At 44.2% G+C, this 17,721-nt stretch overlaps 1 protein-coding gene across 10 annotated transcripts in view; it reads left to right on the top strand.

The window, feature by feature from the left end:
* The window catches only part of CRACDL (CRACD like), a 61,375-nt gene extending 43,951 nt beyond the window's left edge, over positions 1-17,424 (top strand). For 9 of the 10 annotated variants that reach the window (XM_080575525.1, XM_080575524.1, XM_080575521.1 and 6 more), the window contains exons 8-11: positions 2,058-3,663; positions 13,889-14,088; positions 15,818-15,953; positions 16,766-17,424. In XM_080575525.1, the coding sequence (XP_080431651.1) occupies positions 2,058-3,663; positions 13,889-14,088; positions 15,818-15,953; positions 16,766-16,914 (2,091 nt within the window). In that variant the 3' untranslated portion in view covers positions 16,915-17,424. The remainder of the gene's footprint in view (positions 1-2,057; positions 3,664-13,888; positions 14,089-15,817; positions 15,954-16,765) is intronic. The other variant, XM_080575522.1, reaches the window with a different exon arrangement.
* The last annotated feature ends 297 nt before the right edge of the window (positions 17,425-17,721 follow it).

Genomic DNA, 17,721 nt, shown 5'->3' with positions numbered 1-17,721 from the left:
TAGGAAGTTCTTACTGGACTTTGTATTTCAGACTCAGATATGACAAGAAAAGTCAGATTGCAGCATGGATATCTTCCTGGTTGTTAATAGCTGTTAGTTGATGAGACTGTTTCTGGAGTAGACAGTAGCAACAGACTAAATATTATCAGATCACTTGTCAGCTCTCATAATACAGCAGTTTGTGTCACAGTTTCTTCTTAAATTAACCATGCAGTACAGTTTAGTATTTTGTTTGTGATGCAGAAATTGGGCTGACTGCTTGATTTCTTACTTAAAAGAAATTTTTAGAAGGTGTTACATTCAACTTGTTTACTTACTCTGAGAGACTGTTGATGGAGGAGCTGGTTAAAATTCCCAAATGTAACTGGGCTTATATTTTCAGAAATGACAGAAATAATAAGTTGTGACCTAGTAGTTGGAGCCAAGTTCTGTACATTAGAACTGTTCTGAATTCAGCCTTCTCCTTGCCCCCAAAACTTGTAAGCCTTTATGTGCACTACAGAGATTTACGAGAAGTCTCCACAGAAAAAAACAGCATGTAACTGAAACTGTTGTTTTTTAAACCATCATTATAAAGCACCATTTTTCTGGTTCTTTGTCATATCTTGTGAAGGGCATAGCTTCATTTTTCTTCTTTCCCTCCACTTTTTAGAATTAAAGTTTACAGCTCTTCTTACAGTATTTACACTTTATTGTTTGTGGTTTCTTTCAATGTTTTCAATACATTAAAGCTGTTAAATTTGCTTGCTTAACAAAAGGAATATTATTCCCTCTGTCCCTAAATATTACTTAGCTGCTATTCAGTATTTTTCAAAATCTCTGAGTGATCTTTGGGCTTGGTAGAGCACTGCTGTGAGCAACACAATGATGAGGCCAATTATTTAGAAAAGCATATAAAGCAGTAACTGTCTGATCAAACCTCTTCTTCCATTGTAATTTTATTACTGAAATACAATTGCTTTGTCCAGTCTGCCTACAAACTACCAGATGATTGAGCCCTCCTGGTTTTCCGTAAAGAGAATTTCCACCTTTAGATAATGCAGTTTTTAATATTTTCCTGCACAACTCTGCCTGTGCACTTTGCTTCTGGCTTACTAATACCTTCTTCTACATTCCTGGGCCCTCACCGGATATGCAAGTGGCATTGCGGCTTTGTTTTTGCAATTGCACTTGCAAAGCAAGAAATTGGGAGAATCCTAAAAGTATCTTCAGAATGCAAGTTTTGTGTTCTTAGGACGAGGGCCCACATTCAAAATCTGTATTTACCCAGCAGACTACAGTGACTCAGTGAGCTCATACAAGCACCATATGAAAAAATGCATATTCAGCGGTTTAATAACATGCTTTCAAATAATCCTGTGTATTTAGCCAGTCCTTACCTGAAGTTTAATCTCCAGACCTCACAGGTAGCTACGTATGTATATAAACTTTTATCAAATAGTGTAATTCTTGAAAGAAGAAGAAGACTTGAGCACAAAGGAGGCAAGATTGTGCTGTATCACAGCGCAATTAGGCAGAAGACTGCCAAAGAAGGGTAGATAGTTAGCTGGCATGGTGTGTCAGAGCCTGATGGACTTGCTAGTTTTCTGCTCTTCCTTCTATGTATCCTTCCCTCTTCAGAGTCACGCTTTAGGAAGAATGGGTTGTTTTATTTTTAATGCTATTATGGAGTAGCAAAATACAAAGGGACAGATTTTCTCTTTCAAGTGCTGCTTTTTGCCGAGGAGCAGCACAACATACCCAGTATGCTCTGGGGAATCAAGTGCCAAGGACAGTCCAATGGTCATTGTTTTGATGAACTTCCCATCTCTAAAGGCATGAAAGCGCTAGTTGTGCAGAAGGAAGTGTCACTGATTGCTTTTACGTTGGTTAAATGTGTTATTCCAGGATCTGCATAGATAAAAAAGCATCTAGTAGGTGGGTTAAGAAAAGAGTATGCTCAGCATTGGAGGCAAGTATTGGCTTCCTCTGTAAGATCTTGGTTGTGAATGCCACGATAAAGAAAAAAATGTGCATCTGTACATGGTGATGGGGCTTTCTAAATCTGTTTCTTGCAGAGGACCCAGTCTGAATCTCTGACTGATTTGAGCTGTACCCCAGAAGAAGAGGATGATGAAAAGGAGATGCAGACAGACTTGCCAGATGCCGTATTCAAAACCAATGATCAAGAACTGCCATGCGGCACAGCTGCAGCGCAGGATGTGGCTTCCTGGCAGAAACCCAGAGTGCCTGAGGACCTTCCCCCTGCTTTGAGACCAGAGATGACTCAGCCCACTTCTGAGTCTGCTGTTGTACAGGAAGCTCTGCTACCAGAGAATAAACCGGAGGGCTGCCAACCAACACTGGAAACAACATGTGAGAAGTCTGAGTCCCCATTGCTGTTAGAAGGCAGAGGCTCCATAACTTCTCCCTGTTCTGGTCCAGACAGAGAAGTACAAAACCAAAAAGATTCCCCAGGAACATCGGTTCTCTTGTCTGGGGATGTGAGTAGTGATGTGTCAACCCATCAAGAAAGCGAGGAGCTTCCTTCTGTGTTTTCAGTGAATAAAATACCATCTGAGGAAGATATTTCAATTAGTAAGAATAATGATATTTGCTTGGAAGGGTCAGAACAAAATACACAGAGGGATGCTCAGATGCCTGTGGAAATGTCCTGTAATAAAGAGGCAAAGATAGAGGCTGATGTGTTGTCAGAGCCTAGCAGGCAGTTTTTCATAGGTTCTTCACAGCCCACGGATTCATTCCATGTTTCACATCCCACTGCTTCAGCCCGTGTGGGATCAAACGCTTCCTGGTCTCTAGAGAAAACAAAGACTGTACAAGAAGCAGCTGCTTCTGATAAAGAGAGCAGTCAGCTTCTGGTCCACAAGGAAGAAAGTTTGGGGAAGAAAGCTGAAAAAGCAGCTAGTGAACTCAATGCCTTGAGAAAGTTTTCTGTCTCCTCTGCACGGGAGAGGCCAAGGACCAGGAGCCTACACTTTCCAGAAAGCTCAGAGTCTGACAACCCATTAAATACCAGGTTCTTCCTGACCAATGCAAAGGCCTCCTTGAAAAATGAGAAGCGGAGTGAAGATTCGCAGAAGGGATCAGATCTGGAGGAGGGAAAATGTAGCAATAAAAAACAGACTTTGCTGCCAGAATCTGGCTCTGAGAACATGGGCCAGTGTACAGAAACGTTAGCTGCCTGTGTGTCTGCAGCTGTCGATGCCGTTCCGGTGCAAAGCGATTCTTCTGTGGTATCTCAGAATCAGCCAAGCTGTGAAGATAAAAGTCCTTTTCAAGTAAAACTTAGATCCACCTCGATGTCCTTGAAATATAGAGACTACTTGTTACCAGAATCAAAAGAAATTAAAAGGTACAGTGCAGAGTTTAATTTTGAAAATGAGGGATTGACTTCATTTCTAAAAGGTGATAAAGCAGAGATCAAAAAACCAGCTGATACAAATATTGATGGCTCTTCAAACGAAAAGATCAAATCCAAAGCAAAGTCCTCTGAACAGCTTAGCAGCAAGCCTCCGTTGCCTAAAAAGCCAGTCTTGCAAAACATAACTGTTCCAAATGCTAATGCAAACAAGGAAAAGCAGGACAAAGCTGTTCATGCTCCCGAATCCAGAAGTGAAGACAGAGACTTGGAGAAAAAGCCAAATTCTTGTAAAGTGCCTGGTAAGCCTCCCGATACTTTATAAAGTTATCTTAAGTAATGAGCGGTGGCCTTATGTGTGAGGGAGTGGGAGGCAGCCCTGTTGTGTGACTCTCAGAATTGGTGAGCTTGAGCTGACGGCTCTGCCTTCGGTGATATCGCTCCCCGATTCTCTTTCTGAAAAGATTATCACAGCAGCAGGGAAGAAGCAGCAGACAGGTATTTTTTACCTGTTTTCTTTTTGCATTTTGTAGCATTATTTAAAGGATGTTCAAAGTGACACTCAAAAAAATAAGGTACATTGGCAAGTATTGTGAAACAGAAATATCGAGCTACCAAATGTCCCCATTCGGAGCTGCTTTATGGAAATTCAGAAGGCAGGAGCACATATTAAGTGCAGTGCTCTGTGTGAGATGAGTGACTCAGATCTGTAGACCTTCTTTCTCACCATAGTATTGAGGCAGAAATACTACTAACTGCCTGGCATGCTCAGCATGCTGTTTGTATGTTGTCTCTTATGAGCTTTGCTTATTCATTTATCCATCTTTACCATTACTCACTTCTTGTTTAGAAACAAGAATTAGCTACCCTGCAGCTCGCCGGAGTTTAAAGCCAGAAGAGACATGAGGATCAAGTCTACTGCAGACTGTTAAATTTCACCCGGTTGTCTGTATTGTAAGCCAAAATATAATTGGGTTAGAGTAAAAAAAAATCAGTCCTCTGAAGACTAATATATTGTGTGCCACAGGCAGGGAACAGAAAAGACAGAAAGCAACACCACTATCTGAGGTCTTTGCAACCACACAGTAAACAAGCTCAGTAAAGTACGTTCAAGTAATTCGAGCAGAAAAAAACCTGTTCTTACACTCAAAGAGTGGCCAAAAGGGGAAAAAAATCCTTAGGTCTTTCAATATTTGGGAGAAACTTCTTCCCTGTGCTGAATCTGTCCGGTCACGAGTCTGATGTTAAGAATATGGGAAGGAGATACAGAGGTTTCTTTGTGCCGCTGTAGAGCTGCCACACTTTTGTCGCTGTTCTCCACTGGGGGTCAGGCTCTGAGCTTCGGAGTGGGGAAACACCAAGCCAAAAGAAGACCTCAGGACATGGCCTCGGGCCACTCGTCCTGTAGGGTGGCAAAAGCCTCCTGCTGGCCCCACAGGCCGCTGGCTGAAGCTGAGCAAGACCGGGCGCAGCAAGAGTGCGGTGGGAGACAGTGGGCACCTGAGGAGCTGGAAGGGGGGAAATGGAGCTGGGGAGCACATTTCTCCTCCTGGCTTCTCCTCTGCTCCTGTGGCCCTGGGGCAAAGGAGACTCCTGCCCCTGGCTCAGGGCTGCCCTCTGCAAAACTGCCTGTGGGTGAAAGCCGTGCCCCAGCCTCCCTGGCAGGGCTGTGCACACCGGGAGTTTGGCCTGGGACTGCTGGTTTCAGGCGTGTTCCTCTCCACCTGGCAATGTTACAGCAAATTTGGATGGCCTGGGATTGTTTGGCGTGGAGATTCAGATTGGTCTGTGATGGTAAATAGTCTTCTTCCTTCCCTGCTGCCCCACTGTTATTATTATACCACATTAAGCAAAGCTGTTGCAGCTTTCCACCTATTTCCATCTTTGAACAGCTTTGCAATGCATTCTGCTATTTCAGCGTGCCAGGGCTAAGACAGAGTTTAATTCTAAATACAAAGCACTCTGCTCCAAATGGACCTGAGGTCCTTCCTATCCTACTACGGACCTTTCTCCTTAGAAATGTGATTGAGCACCTCCTTGTTCTAAGCCACCACATCAGCCTGAGGTGGCTGCCACAGGCTGCAGGTGAATGAGGTGTGCTCAGCTGTCTGGGCACAACACCAGCTTGGGGGGAACGGGGGACTTACACAGCATCACCCCAGGAGAATTCGGCATTACTTCTGCAAAGGGCATCTTAGAATCACAGAATCATAAAAATAAAAATAAAGGTTGGAAAAGACCTCTAAGATCATCTGGTGCAGCCTTTAACCTAGCACTGCCAAGTCCACCATTACACCCTAAGCACCACATCTACATGTTTTTGAATACCTCTAGGGATGGAGACTCAACTACTTCCCTAGGCAGCCTGTTCCAATACTTCACAACTCTTTCAGTGAAGAAATTTTTCCTAATACCCAGCCTAAACAACTGGCACAACTTAAGGCCTTCTCCTCTTGTCTTATCACTTGGTGCTTGGGAGAAGAGACTGATGAGGCTCAAGAGATCTTGAGCCGTAGGATGCAATGAGGGAAAAATGGCTTTGTAGGGCAGTGCAATGCCCCTGTGCAAGTGTCATTTTAAGCTCTTTGAAACATTTGCCTCAGCCCAGTGAATCAGGAGGGTAGCTTGGTTACTGCCAGCAGCAGCAATGTGAAAAGCATCATCAGCACGTCTCTTCCAGGGATCGATCGCGTGGCTTAACAACAAACTGGCCCTCGTGTATTCTGGGCCACCCACTCTTTTTTGTCTAACCACCATCAGCTCTGGCACCCAGCCCTCCTCTATTCTTTGCACTCATGAGCCCTTCCAAAGAGCTGTGGTTGCCACCGAGGGACACTCGACGCTGTCAGGGAGTTTCTGCCTGCTGCAAGTCAGGAAATTCCTCTGCTGAACGAGAAGGCAAGCTGTGAAATCACAATGCAAGGGGGTGCAATTCCCTTTCCCTGTACAATCAGCTTGAGAAAGTCAGCTTGCTGTGTCACGGGGCGAGCAGGAGCAATTTGGTTCATTCGGTTCAATTTTTGGCTTTTCAGCACTCCTGGTACCAGAGGCACCGCGAGGGCTGCGGGCAGGCTGGCTTGCCACCAAAGGTGACAGCAGCAGTCTTCTCACCGGCATTTTCTGGGGAACTAGCAGGGGATTGCTTGGCCTCTGCGGGGCTGCAAGGTGACTTTTTTAATGGATGTGTGAAATCAGTCACCCTAGCTGCCCGGAGGAGTAATTTTTAAGTTTCAGGAGCTACAGGCACAAGTCTTTGCAAGAATTGAAACACTAAGCTGTGTTGTTTGGGGCTGGTATTCTATAAATCCTGTAAAGGGCAGAAACAACACACGCTAACGGGTTATTACAAGAGCAAAACCATAAGTAATACCTGTGAGAGTGTGCACGTTAGGATCTATAAAAATAAGTGACTGGGGGGCTATAGTAACGAGACTTTCTCTAAAGGAGAAAAGGAACTCGGGGAAGAAAGGTGACTGTAATGGCAAATAAAATCGGTATGCATTGTGTGGCAAATCTGGGCTTTGAAATGACAGGAAAAATGTTTCTCTCTACATAAAAAGACATTGCTCTAATGCTGTCTGTATCTGTCTATAGCTGAAAGAAGGCTGTCCTCTTTTTTTTTTTCCCCCAGAAGAAGTTGTTTTTTAGGTTGTGTCAGGCTATTTTCTGATGTTGCTGTTTTCCAGCAGTGAAACAGACTGTGATGCACACATAGCAATTTCTTCTGTAAAAAAAAGAAACAACATCAGTGGTAAAGATCCAACCAAAAGACAAATCCCTCGCAGAGCAGCTTCAAAAAAAAAGGAATTTCAGAAATATATAGCCAAATCTTTTCAAATTGCTTTGTCTGAAGTTAAAGAACTGGATGTGTACACTGACACGGATGCAGAGAGTACTTTAATAATGAAGGGGAAATATTTAGAACAGAGTAAACCAAATGCCATGTGCATTTTTAAAGCCCTTCATAAAATATCTGCTGTTTCAAAAACGAGCAAACATACAACAATGGGGAATGAAATATGTGGAATGCAAGCATAAACAGTCTTACAAAACAATGATGCGTGTATACAGGGGCTTTATATCTCTGTGTAAAGTTGTTTGGATTAGTTATGAGTATGTTTGCTTTCACAACACACAGGAAACACACAAGCTAGCTTTGCTTGCTCTCAGAGGTATGTCTTTCAAAAGGCTGTAATATTCTGCCTCGGACCTTTTGTGTGGCAAAAGTAACCACTCTTTGCAGTCCTTGCAGGCATAAGATGCAGTCTCAGGTACAGGATCTAAATGTTACAAACAGCCCCTGCTGTAGTTTGTCTGCATAAAGGCTTTTAGATTTAAAGGAGTCAGGTACAGTATCTGAGGCCATATTTAAACCAAATCAATCCCTGAAGTTCAGGGCTCTGTTAAATATGTCTTTGCTGTGGTTATTCATGTATGCAGTGCACACACACAACCCTGCACACATCTGAATACACTGGGTATATCTGTCTGTCAATAGACAGAAGTAGGCATGTGTTACTCTCCCACTTTCTGTGTGTATATAAACCAAGCCACAATAACGAGGCAATTATAGATCCTCCATATATAGGTCCATGTTATAGATCCTCCTTAAATATAGGTCCATGAAGAGTTGTGTTGTACCTTCATCTTACTGTTCACACAACCAGCCAGATACACGTGAAAGAATAACATCCAGCTTTCAGTGCGAAGTGGACACATTCATTTCCCCAATATCTAGGCAGAAGAAATCTCATCTGTAAGAGCAGAGCTGTAGTCTCTGAGAAAATAAAATAAAATAAAAATTAAAAAAGCTGCGTTAGTAAGATACAGAAGGAAACAGATACCTGCATTTAACAGCAGCAGCAGGGGAATTTTCCCCTTTAAGGAGCATTGAGCCAGCTCTGCTGCTGTCAGACCCAGCTGAGAAGAGCTTAGGTGATTCTTATCTGCATGAAAGAATTTAAAAGGTACGATAGGGTCTTTGGTGGTGAGCCTTGAAGCTGAGGAAGTGGTGAGGAGCTCAGGGCTGGTGGAGCAGTGGGGTTTGTCTTTGCATGTGCTGGGGTGGAAGAGGTGAAGGAAGAGCTTCAGAAGCCTTTGTGTGTGGTTTCAAGAGGCAGCAGACTTGAGCAGTAAATACTGAGTTTTCCTGTGTGGTGACATTACGTGCAGAGCAGTTGGACAAGTTCTGACCTGGTGCCCTCCTGTTTTCTGTGACTTACCTCAAGGGGAAGAAGGGGCTCGCTCTTCTTTCCAAAAGCTTTGGGCCAAATCCTTTCCAAGGAAAGGAACAATCATGAGATTAAAACTGTGAGTGAACGAGAGATAAATCACTGCCAATGCCATCCTTTATTAGTTCATTAAGTTATTAGGTAGAGGGTTGAATAGTGCATTGTTTGAAACAACATGTTGTAATCAGAACTGAAGGATGTGATTCAGAATTCAGTTTTATTCAGAAATTCCTGAGTGCGATGTGAGAACGAGAGGCTCACCCCTGCTTCACAGAAGGAGAACTGAAATGCAGAGCACTTGTGGAGCTGGGGGCACGCCAGCCCTGCACAACTTCCAAGAGAGGATGCTTCTGCTTGTGTTTTGGGCCGTGCTGTCTCCATGAAAGCGGGGTGTACTTGCTGGGAGCTCTCGTGTTAGCTGCCGTGTGTGTGACTTAGGCGAGAAGTGGGAATTAGATTGGTCTTCTGAGTGCTTCTTGGTTACGCTGCAGCTAGCCAGTTCCTTAAATGCTGGGCTTTGTTGCACGGTGAATCATGAAAGCATCCTGACTGCCTCGTGACTGGATGGGGCGGGATAAGATAGGGAGGACTTGTTTGGGCTGAGTAGACAGTCACTGAAACGAGGAAGATGTGCAAGTAACACCTCTTTTGTGAATAGTCACTTCCAGAGAAAGGTTCTGGCCTTTTAGCAGTCTTCAGGACTTCTGAGTTTCATAGGAGAGACTCAGACAACCTTCAGCTGCAACGGTGACTCGCTCCACGTTACCTTCTCCTGTATTACTGTACCACCTTCCATCTTTTGCTGGTACCATAAAGCAGCTGGAAGAGCGATGCATGTACACTGCCACGCTGCCTTCCCTAGTTAGAGGCAGGAGGATGTAAAGGACCTCTGGGCAACGGGCAAGATAATAAATTGTGAATGCATCTCTTTGTCCCCTTACGGTAATTCTGGCTGACTGATAAGGTAGCAAGTCCTGCACAGACTGCATCTAATTTTCTTTTTGCTGAAGAGAACACATTTCCCCTGCCTCGCCTGCCTGCCTTGCTTCCTGTAGCAAAGACTCTCACAACAATGAGAGGAAAAACAAAATTGCTTGAAGAAACAAGAGAGCCCCTCCCAGAAGCTCTTGATCCTCCTTGGTGTAGGTGTTACTACTCTGCTGTCCTACTGTCCTAGGTCAGGCCTGCACAGGTACATATCTTTATCTTTAAAGCTGTTGATGAAGAGCTTTTTTTATTGCTATTATCACAGGAGCGTTCTGATACCATCTCTTACAGGATGATGTTTGGCTCTAATTTGGCTGCCTTTTAATTAGCATGACTAGGTTGTCTGGTTTCTCATCAAGGAGAATTATCTGAAAAGCCAAAGCATTCGATGCTTCCCATTGTAATATCTGCCTTACGAGAAACATTGTTATAATAGCAGTCTCCTGAGATATCACTGAGGGATCGGGAACCCTGTTGTGCTAGGAAATGCATATCAAAACAAGAGAGAGGAATTCTAAATACATGAGGATAACAGAAAGGGGAGCACAAAGAGCAGTAAGACTATTACACGTAGCACAGTAAGTAGAGCCTGAGTGTAGCAGTCACTGTCAGTATTGATTGTTTGGTGGGAGCTGAGGAAGAGCAACATGTGGTTCAGCTGGTGTTTACAGAAAGCCCCTGTGGTGTGACAGGGAAAATGGGACAAAACACAAAGGGTGACTTTGGATCACAAAGACTAAGAAGTAAAACCTCCTGCAGGCCCAAGGCAGAAGCTGGGTTCCCAATGTTATGGAAGGGCTGGTGGGTGGATTGAAAGGGGACTTCAGAGTAAAGGATTTGGTGTTTGTGAAGGCCAAGATAAGAGACAGGGAAGGGCATTACAAAGGTGCTAGCAGCTGGGGAAAAGTTGTACTGGTGCCTCTGCAGCTGTACAGTCAGAGGAAAAAGCCCAGTCTTGAAACTGAGGCCTGGACACGTAGGGAAAGGGGATGTTTGGTGGGATGGAGTTACAGGAAGAGTCTGGCTGGCCAAATGGAGGCTTACTATCTAAAAAGGTACATGGGCGTGACCTGCAAAACAAATGAGAGAATGCGATTGCAGATGTATTAGCAGGCATCACATCGATTCAGCTCTGTGGGTTTAGTGGTGAAGCTCCTGATGAAATTCTTCCTAAGAGACTCAAAGAAGACTGGCTAGTGCTTGACCTGCTAGTGGTTATCTTGGAGAAACGTGGAAGGGAAGGCACCAGGAGGCCCCACATCTTGAAAAAGGAGGTGAGGTGTGGAAAAGAGAGAGGGAGAAAGGGTGTTATATAACCCTTAACTTAATAGGAAATACTGAAAGGAGTAATTGAGCTATTTCTAAATGTCTACAAGACAACATGGATATAAGTTCCAAACACCATGGGTTGATGAAGTCAAATCAAATGATAACTTCTATTACAGGGCAAATGGGTAAGTGTCATTACATCCTCTTACGACATTCCCATAAATGCAGTCTTGGTGAAGCTCCTCGCTGGGTTGATGCAAAGCTGCTGAATGTGCCAAGTAATGATTCACTGTCATATTAACAGTGGTCATCCTGCTTATGGCACTATTCGGTATTTTTAAGGACATGGGTGATGGAACTAAGTGTGTGCTTCTTACATTTGCAAGTACTACCAAGCTGGAAAGCCTGCGGGCACGCTGCAGGACAAGAATAGAAATCAGTGTTCTCTTGAGAGATTGAAACACAGTTTGAAAAGAATATTTTTGTTACAGACAAGTACAAAATGCTGCTATGTGTGCAAAAATAATCGGATGCACAGATGCAAAAAGGGAAGGGAAGAAGGGAAGTAACACGAACTGGAGCTCACAAACTAAATTTCAAACAAGAACGATATAATCCTGAAAAAAAAAACCTCATTGTACTGACCAGTGTCTACAGGAGAATATCTCTATGGCATGTGGAGTAGCCCTTCCACTCCACCTGATGCCAGCACCATTTCATCACAATGATACTTGCCAGTTTTGAACGCCATTATTTTGAAGAAGATTTGGACTAAATTAGGACAATTCATATAAAGCATCTAGAGAATACAACTAATCAGAATTGTATTTTTAAAAAATGAAATGTGGTCTAAGCCTTCAAAGTGTAAAAAGGCTGCCACAAGGATGATATGAATAATCCGCTCACGTCCACAGTGTATAGGAGAATTTATGGATTTAAATTAGAGCAAGGAAGGTTTACCTTACCCAGTGGGAGAAGATCTAGTGGAAAAAGAACAGCCAGCTCTCTGGATAGATTGTCTAAGAAGGCCATGAGATCTGGCCCATCTTTAGAGGTTTTAAGACCAGCCTAGATGTTGGTGAGGATACAGTTTATGTCAAATAGGTCTTGCAACTGATTTTTGCCTTCCAGCTGAAAGACAGACTAGATGACACCTGGAGATCTCTCCTGGCATTAAAGTTGCAGTCTGTGAAACGAGACAAAAATGAAGCGAGGGCAGTGAAGAGGAGGGGAGAAGGTTATGTGAGGAACAGCTGTTGGCACGGAAAGGTGGGGCGTAGGTGGGACGCAGAGTACTGGGGGAGGGAAGCTCCGTCAGTGTCCCGGGGCCCTGCTTCATCTGTGCTGCCTTCACACCACTGAGTTCCTGGCTTGTTTCTTTCAGAGGTTTCCCTGCGAGATCACATGAGGTGAACGTGAAGGGAAACGCGGGTGTCAGCTGGCAACACATCTTCCTTTGGCCTTAAAGAAAACCTTGTTTTCTCCCTCTGTGGTTTTCAGCTGACACAGGCTTTACAGTGTTTCCTTGCTCAGCTAACTAGTCTGTCACGGTGAGGTACAACAGTGACATGAGAAAAGCCCTGAGCAAATAAACTTCATGGACCTCTCAAAATGTGCCTGAGTTCACAGACTCCAGCTCGTGTGAGAGCTGCCTGGGCGAGCAGCATCCCCTTCATCCCCCGTGCCTGCATGAGGCATCTCAAACGTGCCTTCAGAGACACCTGCCTGCTTTTGTGACGGGGCCACGTTCTTCTAAATTAGATCACGGCTCTCCAAAAACGTTTGCCACCCTCTCGGGGTCCTGAGGCAGGGTGGCAGAGCTCTGTGCCAGCACAGCAGCCGAGCATGGGTCAGCGATCCCTCCCGGCTGGGTCTGCCTCACCCCTGGCCCCTGAGCAGGGTGCGGAATAGGTAACAAACTTTATTTCTAGGGGGCAGAACTAGGTATGATTTTAGGAGATGAAAATGCTTAACTTCTGCTCTGAGGTAGCCTTCCATAAATTCGGGAACGTGCTGGCCAGAAGCAGCTGAGGAAGCTTTTTTCGCTGTGCCCCTGTCATGGCACATGACAGCATTAGCACTGTTCTCATTCCTCATTTAAACCACCCAGAGGCTCTGTATTAGTTGGAAAACTGAAATTTGGGTGCGGTGTAAGGCAAGGAAGTAGCAGAGAACCTGGGGACTGGAGCCAAGAGAGGACCTGTGGCTCTTCTCTTCCTCCAGTTCTCTTCAGCCTACAGACAGGATTTCTCTTCACAGTGTGTTTGAATACACGGCGTTTCACCTCCCTGTAGCTCCGGATACTGCTTGTCCCTTAACAGCAGTTGTGAGAATAGCAGGGTGGCACTTTTGACCCTTTTCTGTAGGAAATACGTTTTTTTCATGTCTCGCTGAAATCTCGGTTCTGGTAGAGCATGCTGAGGATGACCGGCCTGAACGCAGGGCTTGGTCAGTGTCAGCAGGGATAAAAGTCCAAGTAAGCCTTGTGTCAAACACTGGAATTAACCCTGTGGTTTTAGCAGTATTCCTGCGTGCTCAGGTGACTCCGACTGCAGGCAACGAGGGGCTGAGCCAGGGAGGCCGCTCCTAAAGGGGCCGCAGGAAGGCAGGAGCCAACCTGAGGCGTCACCCGCTGCTGTTTGGGCATGGGAGCCACGGTGGGGAGGAATTGCCTTTGTAACCCCCTGGCCCAGCTGTGTCCAGCTTTGAATCGGCTGCTGCTCATCTCCAGGGAGAAGAGGAGACCTTGGAAAACGGGTAGTTTGTTGAAGCTTGGCTGACTTCCCTGCATCTCCCTCACGTGAGGGCAGTGATGCTCGACTCTGGCTGAACAAAGATGAGAAGCGTTTCCTCACCAGTAGATTGGTAACTTAAAATGGTGAGCACATGAAAATTGCTCTCTGGAGACCAAACTAAAAAGAATTCCTATTTCCCCAGGCTTATCCCACTTCGTGTGACAAACCAGTGTATTGAGCAAGTGAGAGCTGAAGCTAATTACAGCTCTTTCGAGTAACCGTGTATATAAATAATCTGCCAACAGAGAGAAGCATGCCTTCCCTGGTGACTGCTGGAGACTCCAGAAGGGATCCCGACAGTCCCACAGAGCCCGCCTGGATTACCATCGCCAGGCAGAAGCAGAGGGGCACACAGCAAGAGCAGGAAGTCGACAGAGAGAAACTTGTGACTCCAGATGCTAAATCAGATACAGAGAAACAGAATAAAGAGAAGGAAAGAACAGAGGTACGTTCAGTACAAATTTGTGATGCTTTCGTATCCCATTCCTCTAGTAATCTTCGTATCTATTGCTATTCTACCAACCAAATGCTGCAGTGATTACAGATACTGAATGAGCATAATCGTAAGTAACAAAGACACTGCTCTCGTAAATGTGTTACAGATGCAGAGTCCCCTGGTTATTCAGATAAGTAATTTTATATCTCCAAGAAATCCTGGAACTAAGAGAGGTGTGTAAACTTCCTTGGGATCCCAGTACATACTTACCAGACCTAGGGTGTGTATCATATGCTAAAATAACCAAAAAAGGTGCTAAATTGTACAGTCTCTCTCAGTACAGTGGGAACAAATTCCCTTAATTATTCTTCTAAGCACACCATTTCACTGAATCTCCTGTACCTTCTGGCTGATTTAACACTGAATGAAGAGCTTGGTCCCAGAAGGATTTTAGAGCAACAATTTTTAGAGCTTTGAGAAGTGAAGCAGGATAAAAATAACTTTCACACTTCCAGCTGGTGCCAAGATATAAATTCTGGTTCTTTGTACACGGATAACTGAGGCGCACATGTGGTGCCGCAGAACATGGGCCGGTGCTGCCTCTTCAAAGATCCCCTGCAAAACAAGGTGATACCTGTAGCAAGAGATCTTCCCGGGTGACAAAGCTGTGCTGGCAGAAGCACTTGGTGTTGATACAGAATACTAACAAGGCTTCCCTGTTGCTGGGCTGGCTCTTGGAGGCAGCAGCGTGCGAGTGCTGCCTGTGTCTCCTCGTGCGCAGTAAGAACACGGCACTGATGCAGGAACGCGTGTGCCTATACCAGTTTGCCATTCCCAGTGCAAATGACCTAGTTTCTTGCTTAAAATGGTAGCATAAGAAACCCAGATCACTCTATTATACCCTGAAATGAGAAAAGATGTCTACATGAAGAAAAGTAGCAGTGGTTAGATTAATAAGAAGTAAAATCTAATAAAATGCCGAGGCAAGATTGCAAACTGCAATAATACTCAGCATTGTCACAGCAGTTAAAACACTGCGGGTTTAAATAATCCCAAAGTACAGTTTCTGTGTCAAAATAGGAAACTCCAGATTGTAGTTGGCAATGTTCCCTAAAACGCATGCCATGCGTTTTATTTCCCTGCATCAGCTAACAGAGAAATATGCCAAGATGCTCCTGACTGCAGTGTGTGAGGCGTGGTGCCACTGTGCTGCTCCCACTTCCTCTCGCTCTCGCGTGGCACCAGGCACTATCACTTCAGGGTACTTCTTGATACTGGCAAAAAAAAATTCACGGGAGGATGTGTTTGATTTCCTTTTTATGGGAATTTACATTCAATCCTCCAGAAAAACAGTGCACTAAAACACAAAATCTGGGAGGTGGAGGGGAAACATGAGAGAACAAGGCTGTTTCTAAGTCCCGTATATGTTAGTAGAGGTTTCCAAAGGGCTTGGAATACATTTTGACTTTATAACAACCTACACAAATACTGTTATGAAAAAGAAGATATACGGAGGGATAGTTTCAGTTTGTAAAGTTGAGTACTGTGGGCACAAATGTGAACCCCCCAGAGCTCTCTGTACAGTTACTGGTTTGAGTGAGAGGAGTGGAGCCGGTGTGTGGTAAGTCCTTGTGGTTTGGACCACGACAGGCACCACGTTCTCTCCCTTTGCTCGTGTTCTTCCAAACTGGTCTCGTTCTCTGGGCATTGTTTGGATTTTATCCCTCTCTGTACCTAGGAGTCACTGAAGCAGCCATGGAGCAAACCTTCATCCTTGGCACTTAAAACCACTTCTGAAGAACAGAGGAAAGAGTCAAAGTCTGAAGTGAAGGAGCCGCTGATGAGAACCAATTCACTGTCACATTTTATCCCCGGTAGGAAAGAAAATGCTTAAAATGTAGCCTCTTATCTCATAACCTCGTCAGAAGAAATCCTGCTTGAGTGTGCTGGAGGAGTAGGGGTTAGATCCTAATCTCTGTCCCAGTCCCACATCAGCAAGAGCAAACTGTTTTCTCAGCACTCATGCCTGGAGTTTTATGGTGCCTTATTCCTTTTACCTCTTTGATCACACAGTAGTCAAAACTCACGTTGAAAGAAATGTGAATCAAGAGTGCCGGGCCATTTCACAGGATTGGGTCCCAAATGTAAAAAGCCAAATGCACGCAAAATTATTTTCAACAGTGTTCGATTTCCATGTGTTTTCCTAAGCAAGCAAGAATGATGTGATCACCAGCTATCTGCCCATCAGTCCTCCCCCAATAACTTTGAATCTACTTGGTAAATTCAAATCTGAAAGAAGGGCAGAAGTTTGGATGGTAATAAAATTCCTGTGAGTTGAAGGTTGGGTAAAGGAGGAAGTCTCAAATGAGTGCTCTCGCTAATGGAAAGACTTGCTCTTGTTTGGCCTGGATGTTAACACAGAACATGGCAAGGAATCGAGGTCACCTTATCGTTTTTAGTAAGTTTAGGGACCAAAATGTATCAGTCATTCAAAACCAAAACAAAACCACTGCATTCTGTTGTGCTCAGAATGGTTATTGCCTCAATAATGTATTGTAGAAGTTTTGATGTGAAATGCGAAGATTTCCTTCTGCAGAGCAAGACTCAGCAAGTTTTTAATGAGAGAGTTAGGGTGTATAGATGCAGAGCAAGCTAACGTAAACTGTACCCTGTGTTTTATTCACAGTAGCTCAGTCACCAGCACTGATGGATAAAGAGGAGGAAATAATTCCCTTTAAGAAAGCCAGTAATGCTGCTCCAGACCAGCCGTCGTGGATGGAACTCGCCAAAAAGAAATCTCAAGCTTGGAGTGATATGCCCCAGATTATAAAATAGAATGATGCAAACAAATGGCATCTTTTCTAATTAAGTCAACTACTAAATCGAACTTCTACAGACCAGCTAATCACGATGAAGAATCTCTGATACCGGAGAAGGCTCTTGCTATACAGCTGTGGAGAATGTGTGCAATAGGTGCAGTCAAAAAGTTTACCTTAAGTAATTGCAGCAATCAGGTTTGCAATGGATTGCTTAAATTATGCTGAGGACATACTTACACTTTGGAAAACAAAATTTCTGCCTTAAGTATTTCCTGTGTTTTCTGCATTTTAAGATGTTTGCATCAAAAGAGGATCTTTTTAAAATTTTGCTGAATTTCAGTCGTTGCTGGAAACTTCTGTTTGTCATTTTTTTTCCTCTGTTTACATTTATAAATTGTGCGGTAACATCCTGATTCTGTTGTGCTCCACTGGAATTGCCTGACGCTTTTTCTATCAAAGCTCTTTGGACCGCAGAGGTTTTCATGAATAGCTACTAGTGAGTACTCCATTAAAATGTGTTGCTTGAGCTCTGTGTTTGCCTAGCTGAACCGAGAGTGGTACAGCCTCTGGTTTTAGGTTACATTTCACGAGACACAAGTGTGCACACTTATGCATGACCATGAATAAAAATTCCTCAGCTCCTTCTGTGAACAATCTTGGTTGCACAATATTTGCTAGATAGCGAGCAATAAGGAAACTGAACTGAAGTAGGAAGCTCATCAATGCATTCAAAGTTACTTTCCCACCTGAATTTATCTGGTTGCAACTATTTTTTCTTTACGTGAAATCAACATTCTCAATTAGGAGCATAGCATTAGTGGCA

The sequence above is a fragment of the Anser brachyrhynchus genome (assembly GCF_964034855.1).
Source record: "Anser brachyrhynchus genome assembly, chromosome: 1".
Lineage (NCBI taxonomy): Eukaryota > Metazoa > Chordata > Aves > Anseriformes > Anatidae > Anser > Anser brachyrhynchus.
This window is presented reverse-complemented; position numbering and strand designations above follow the sequence as displayed.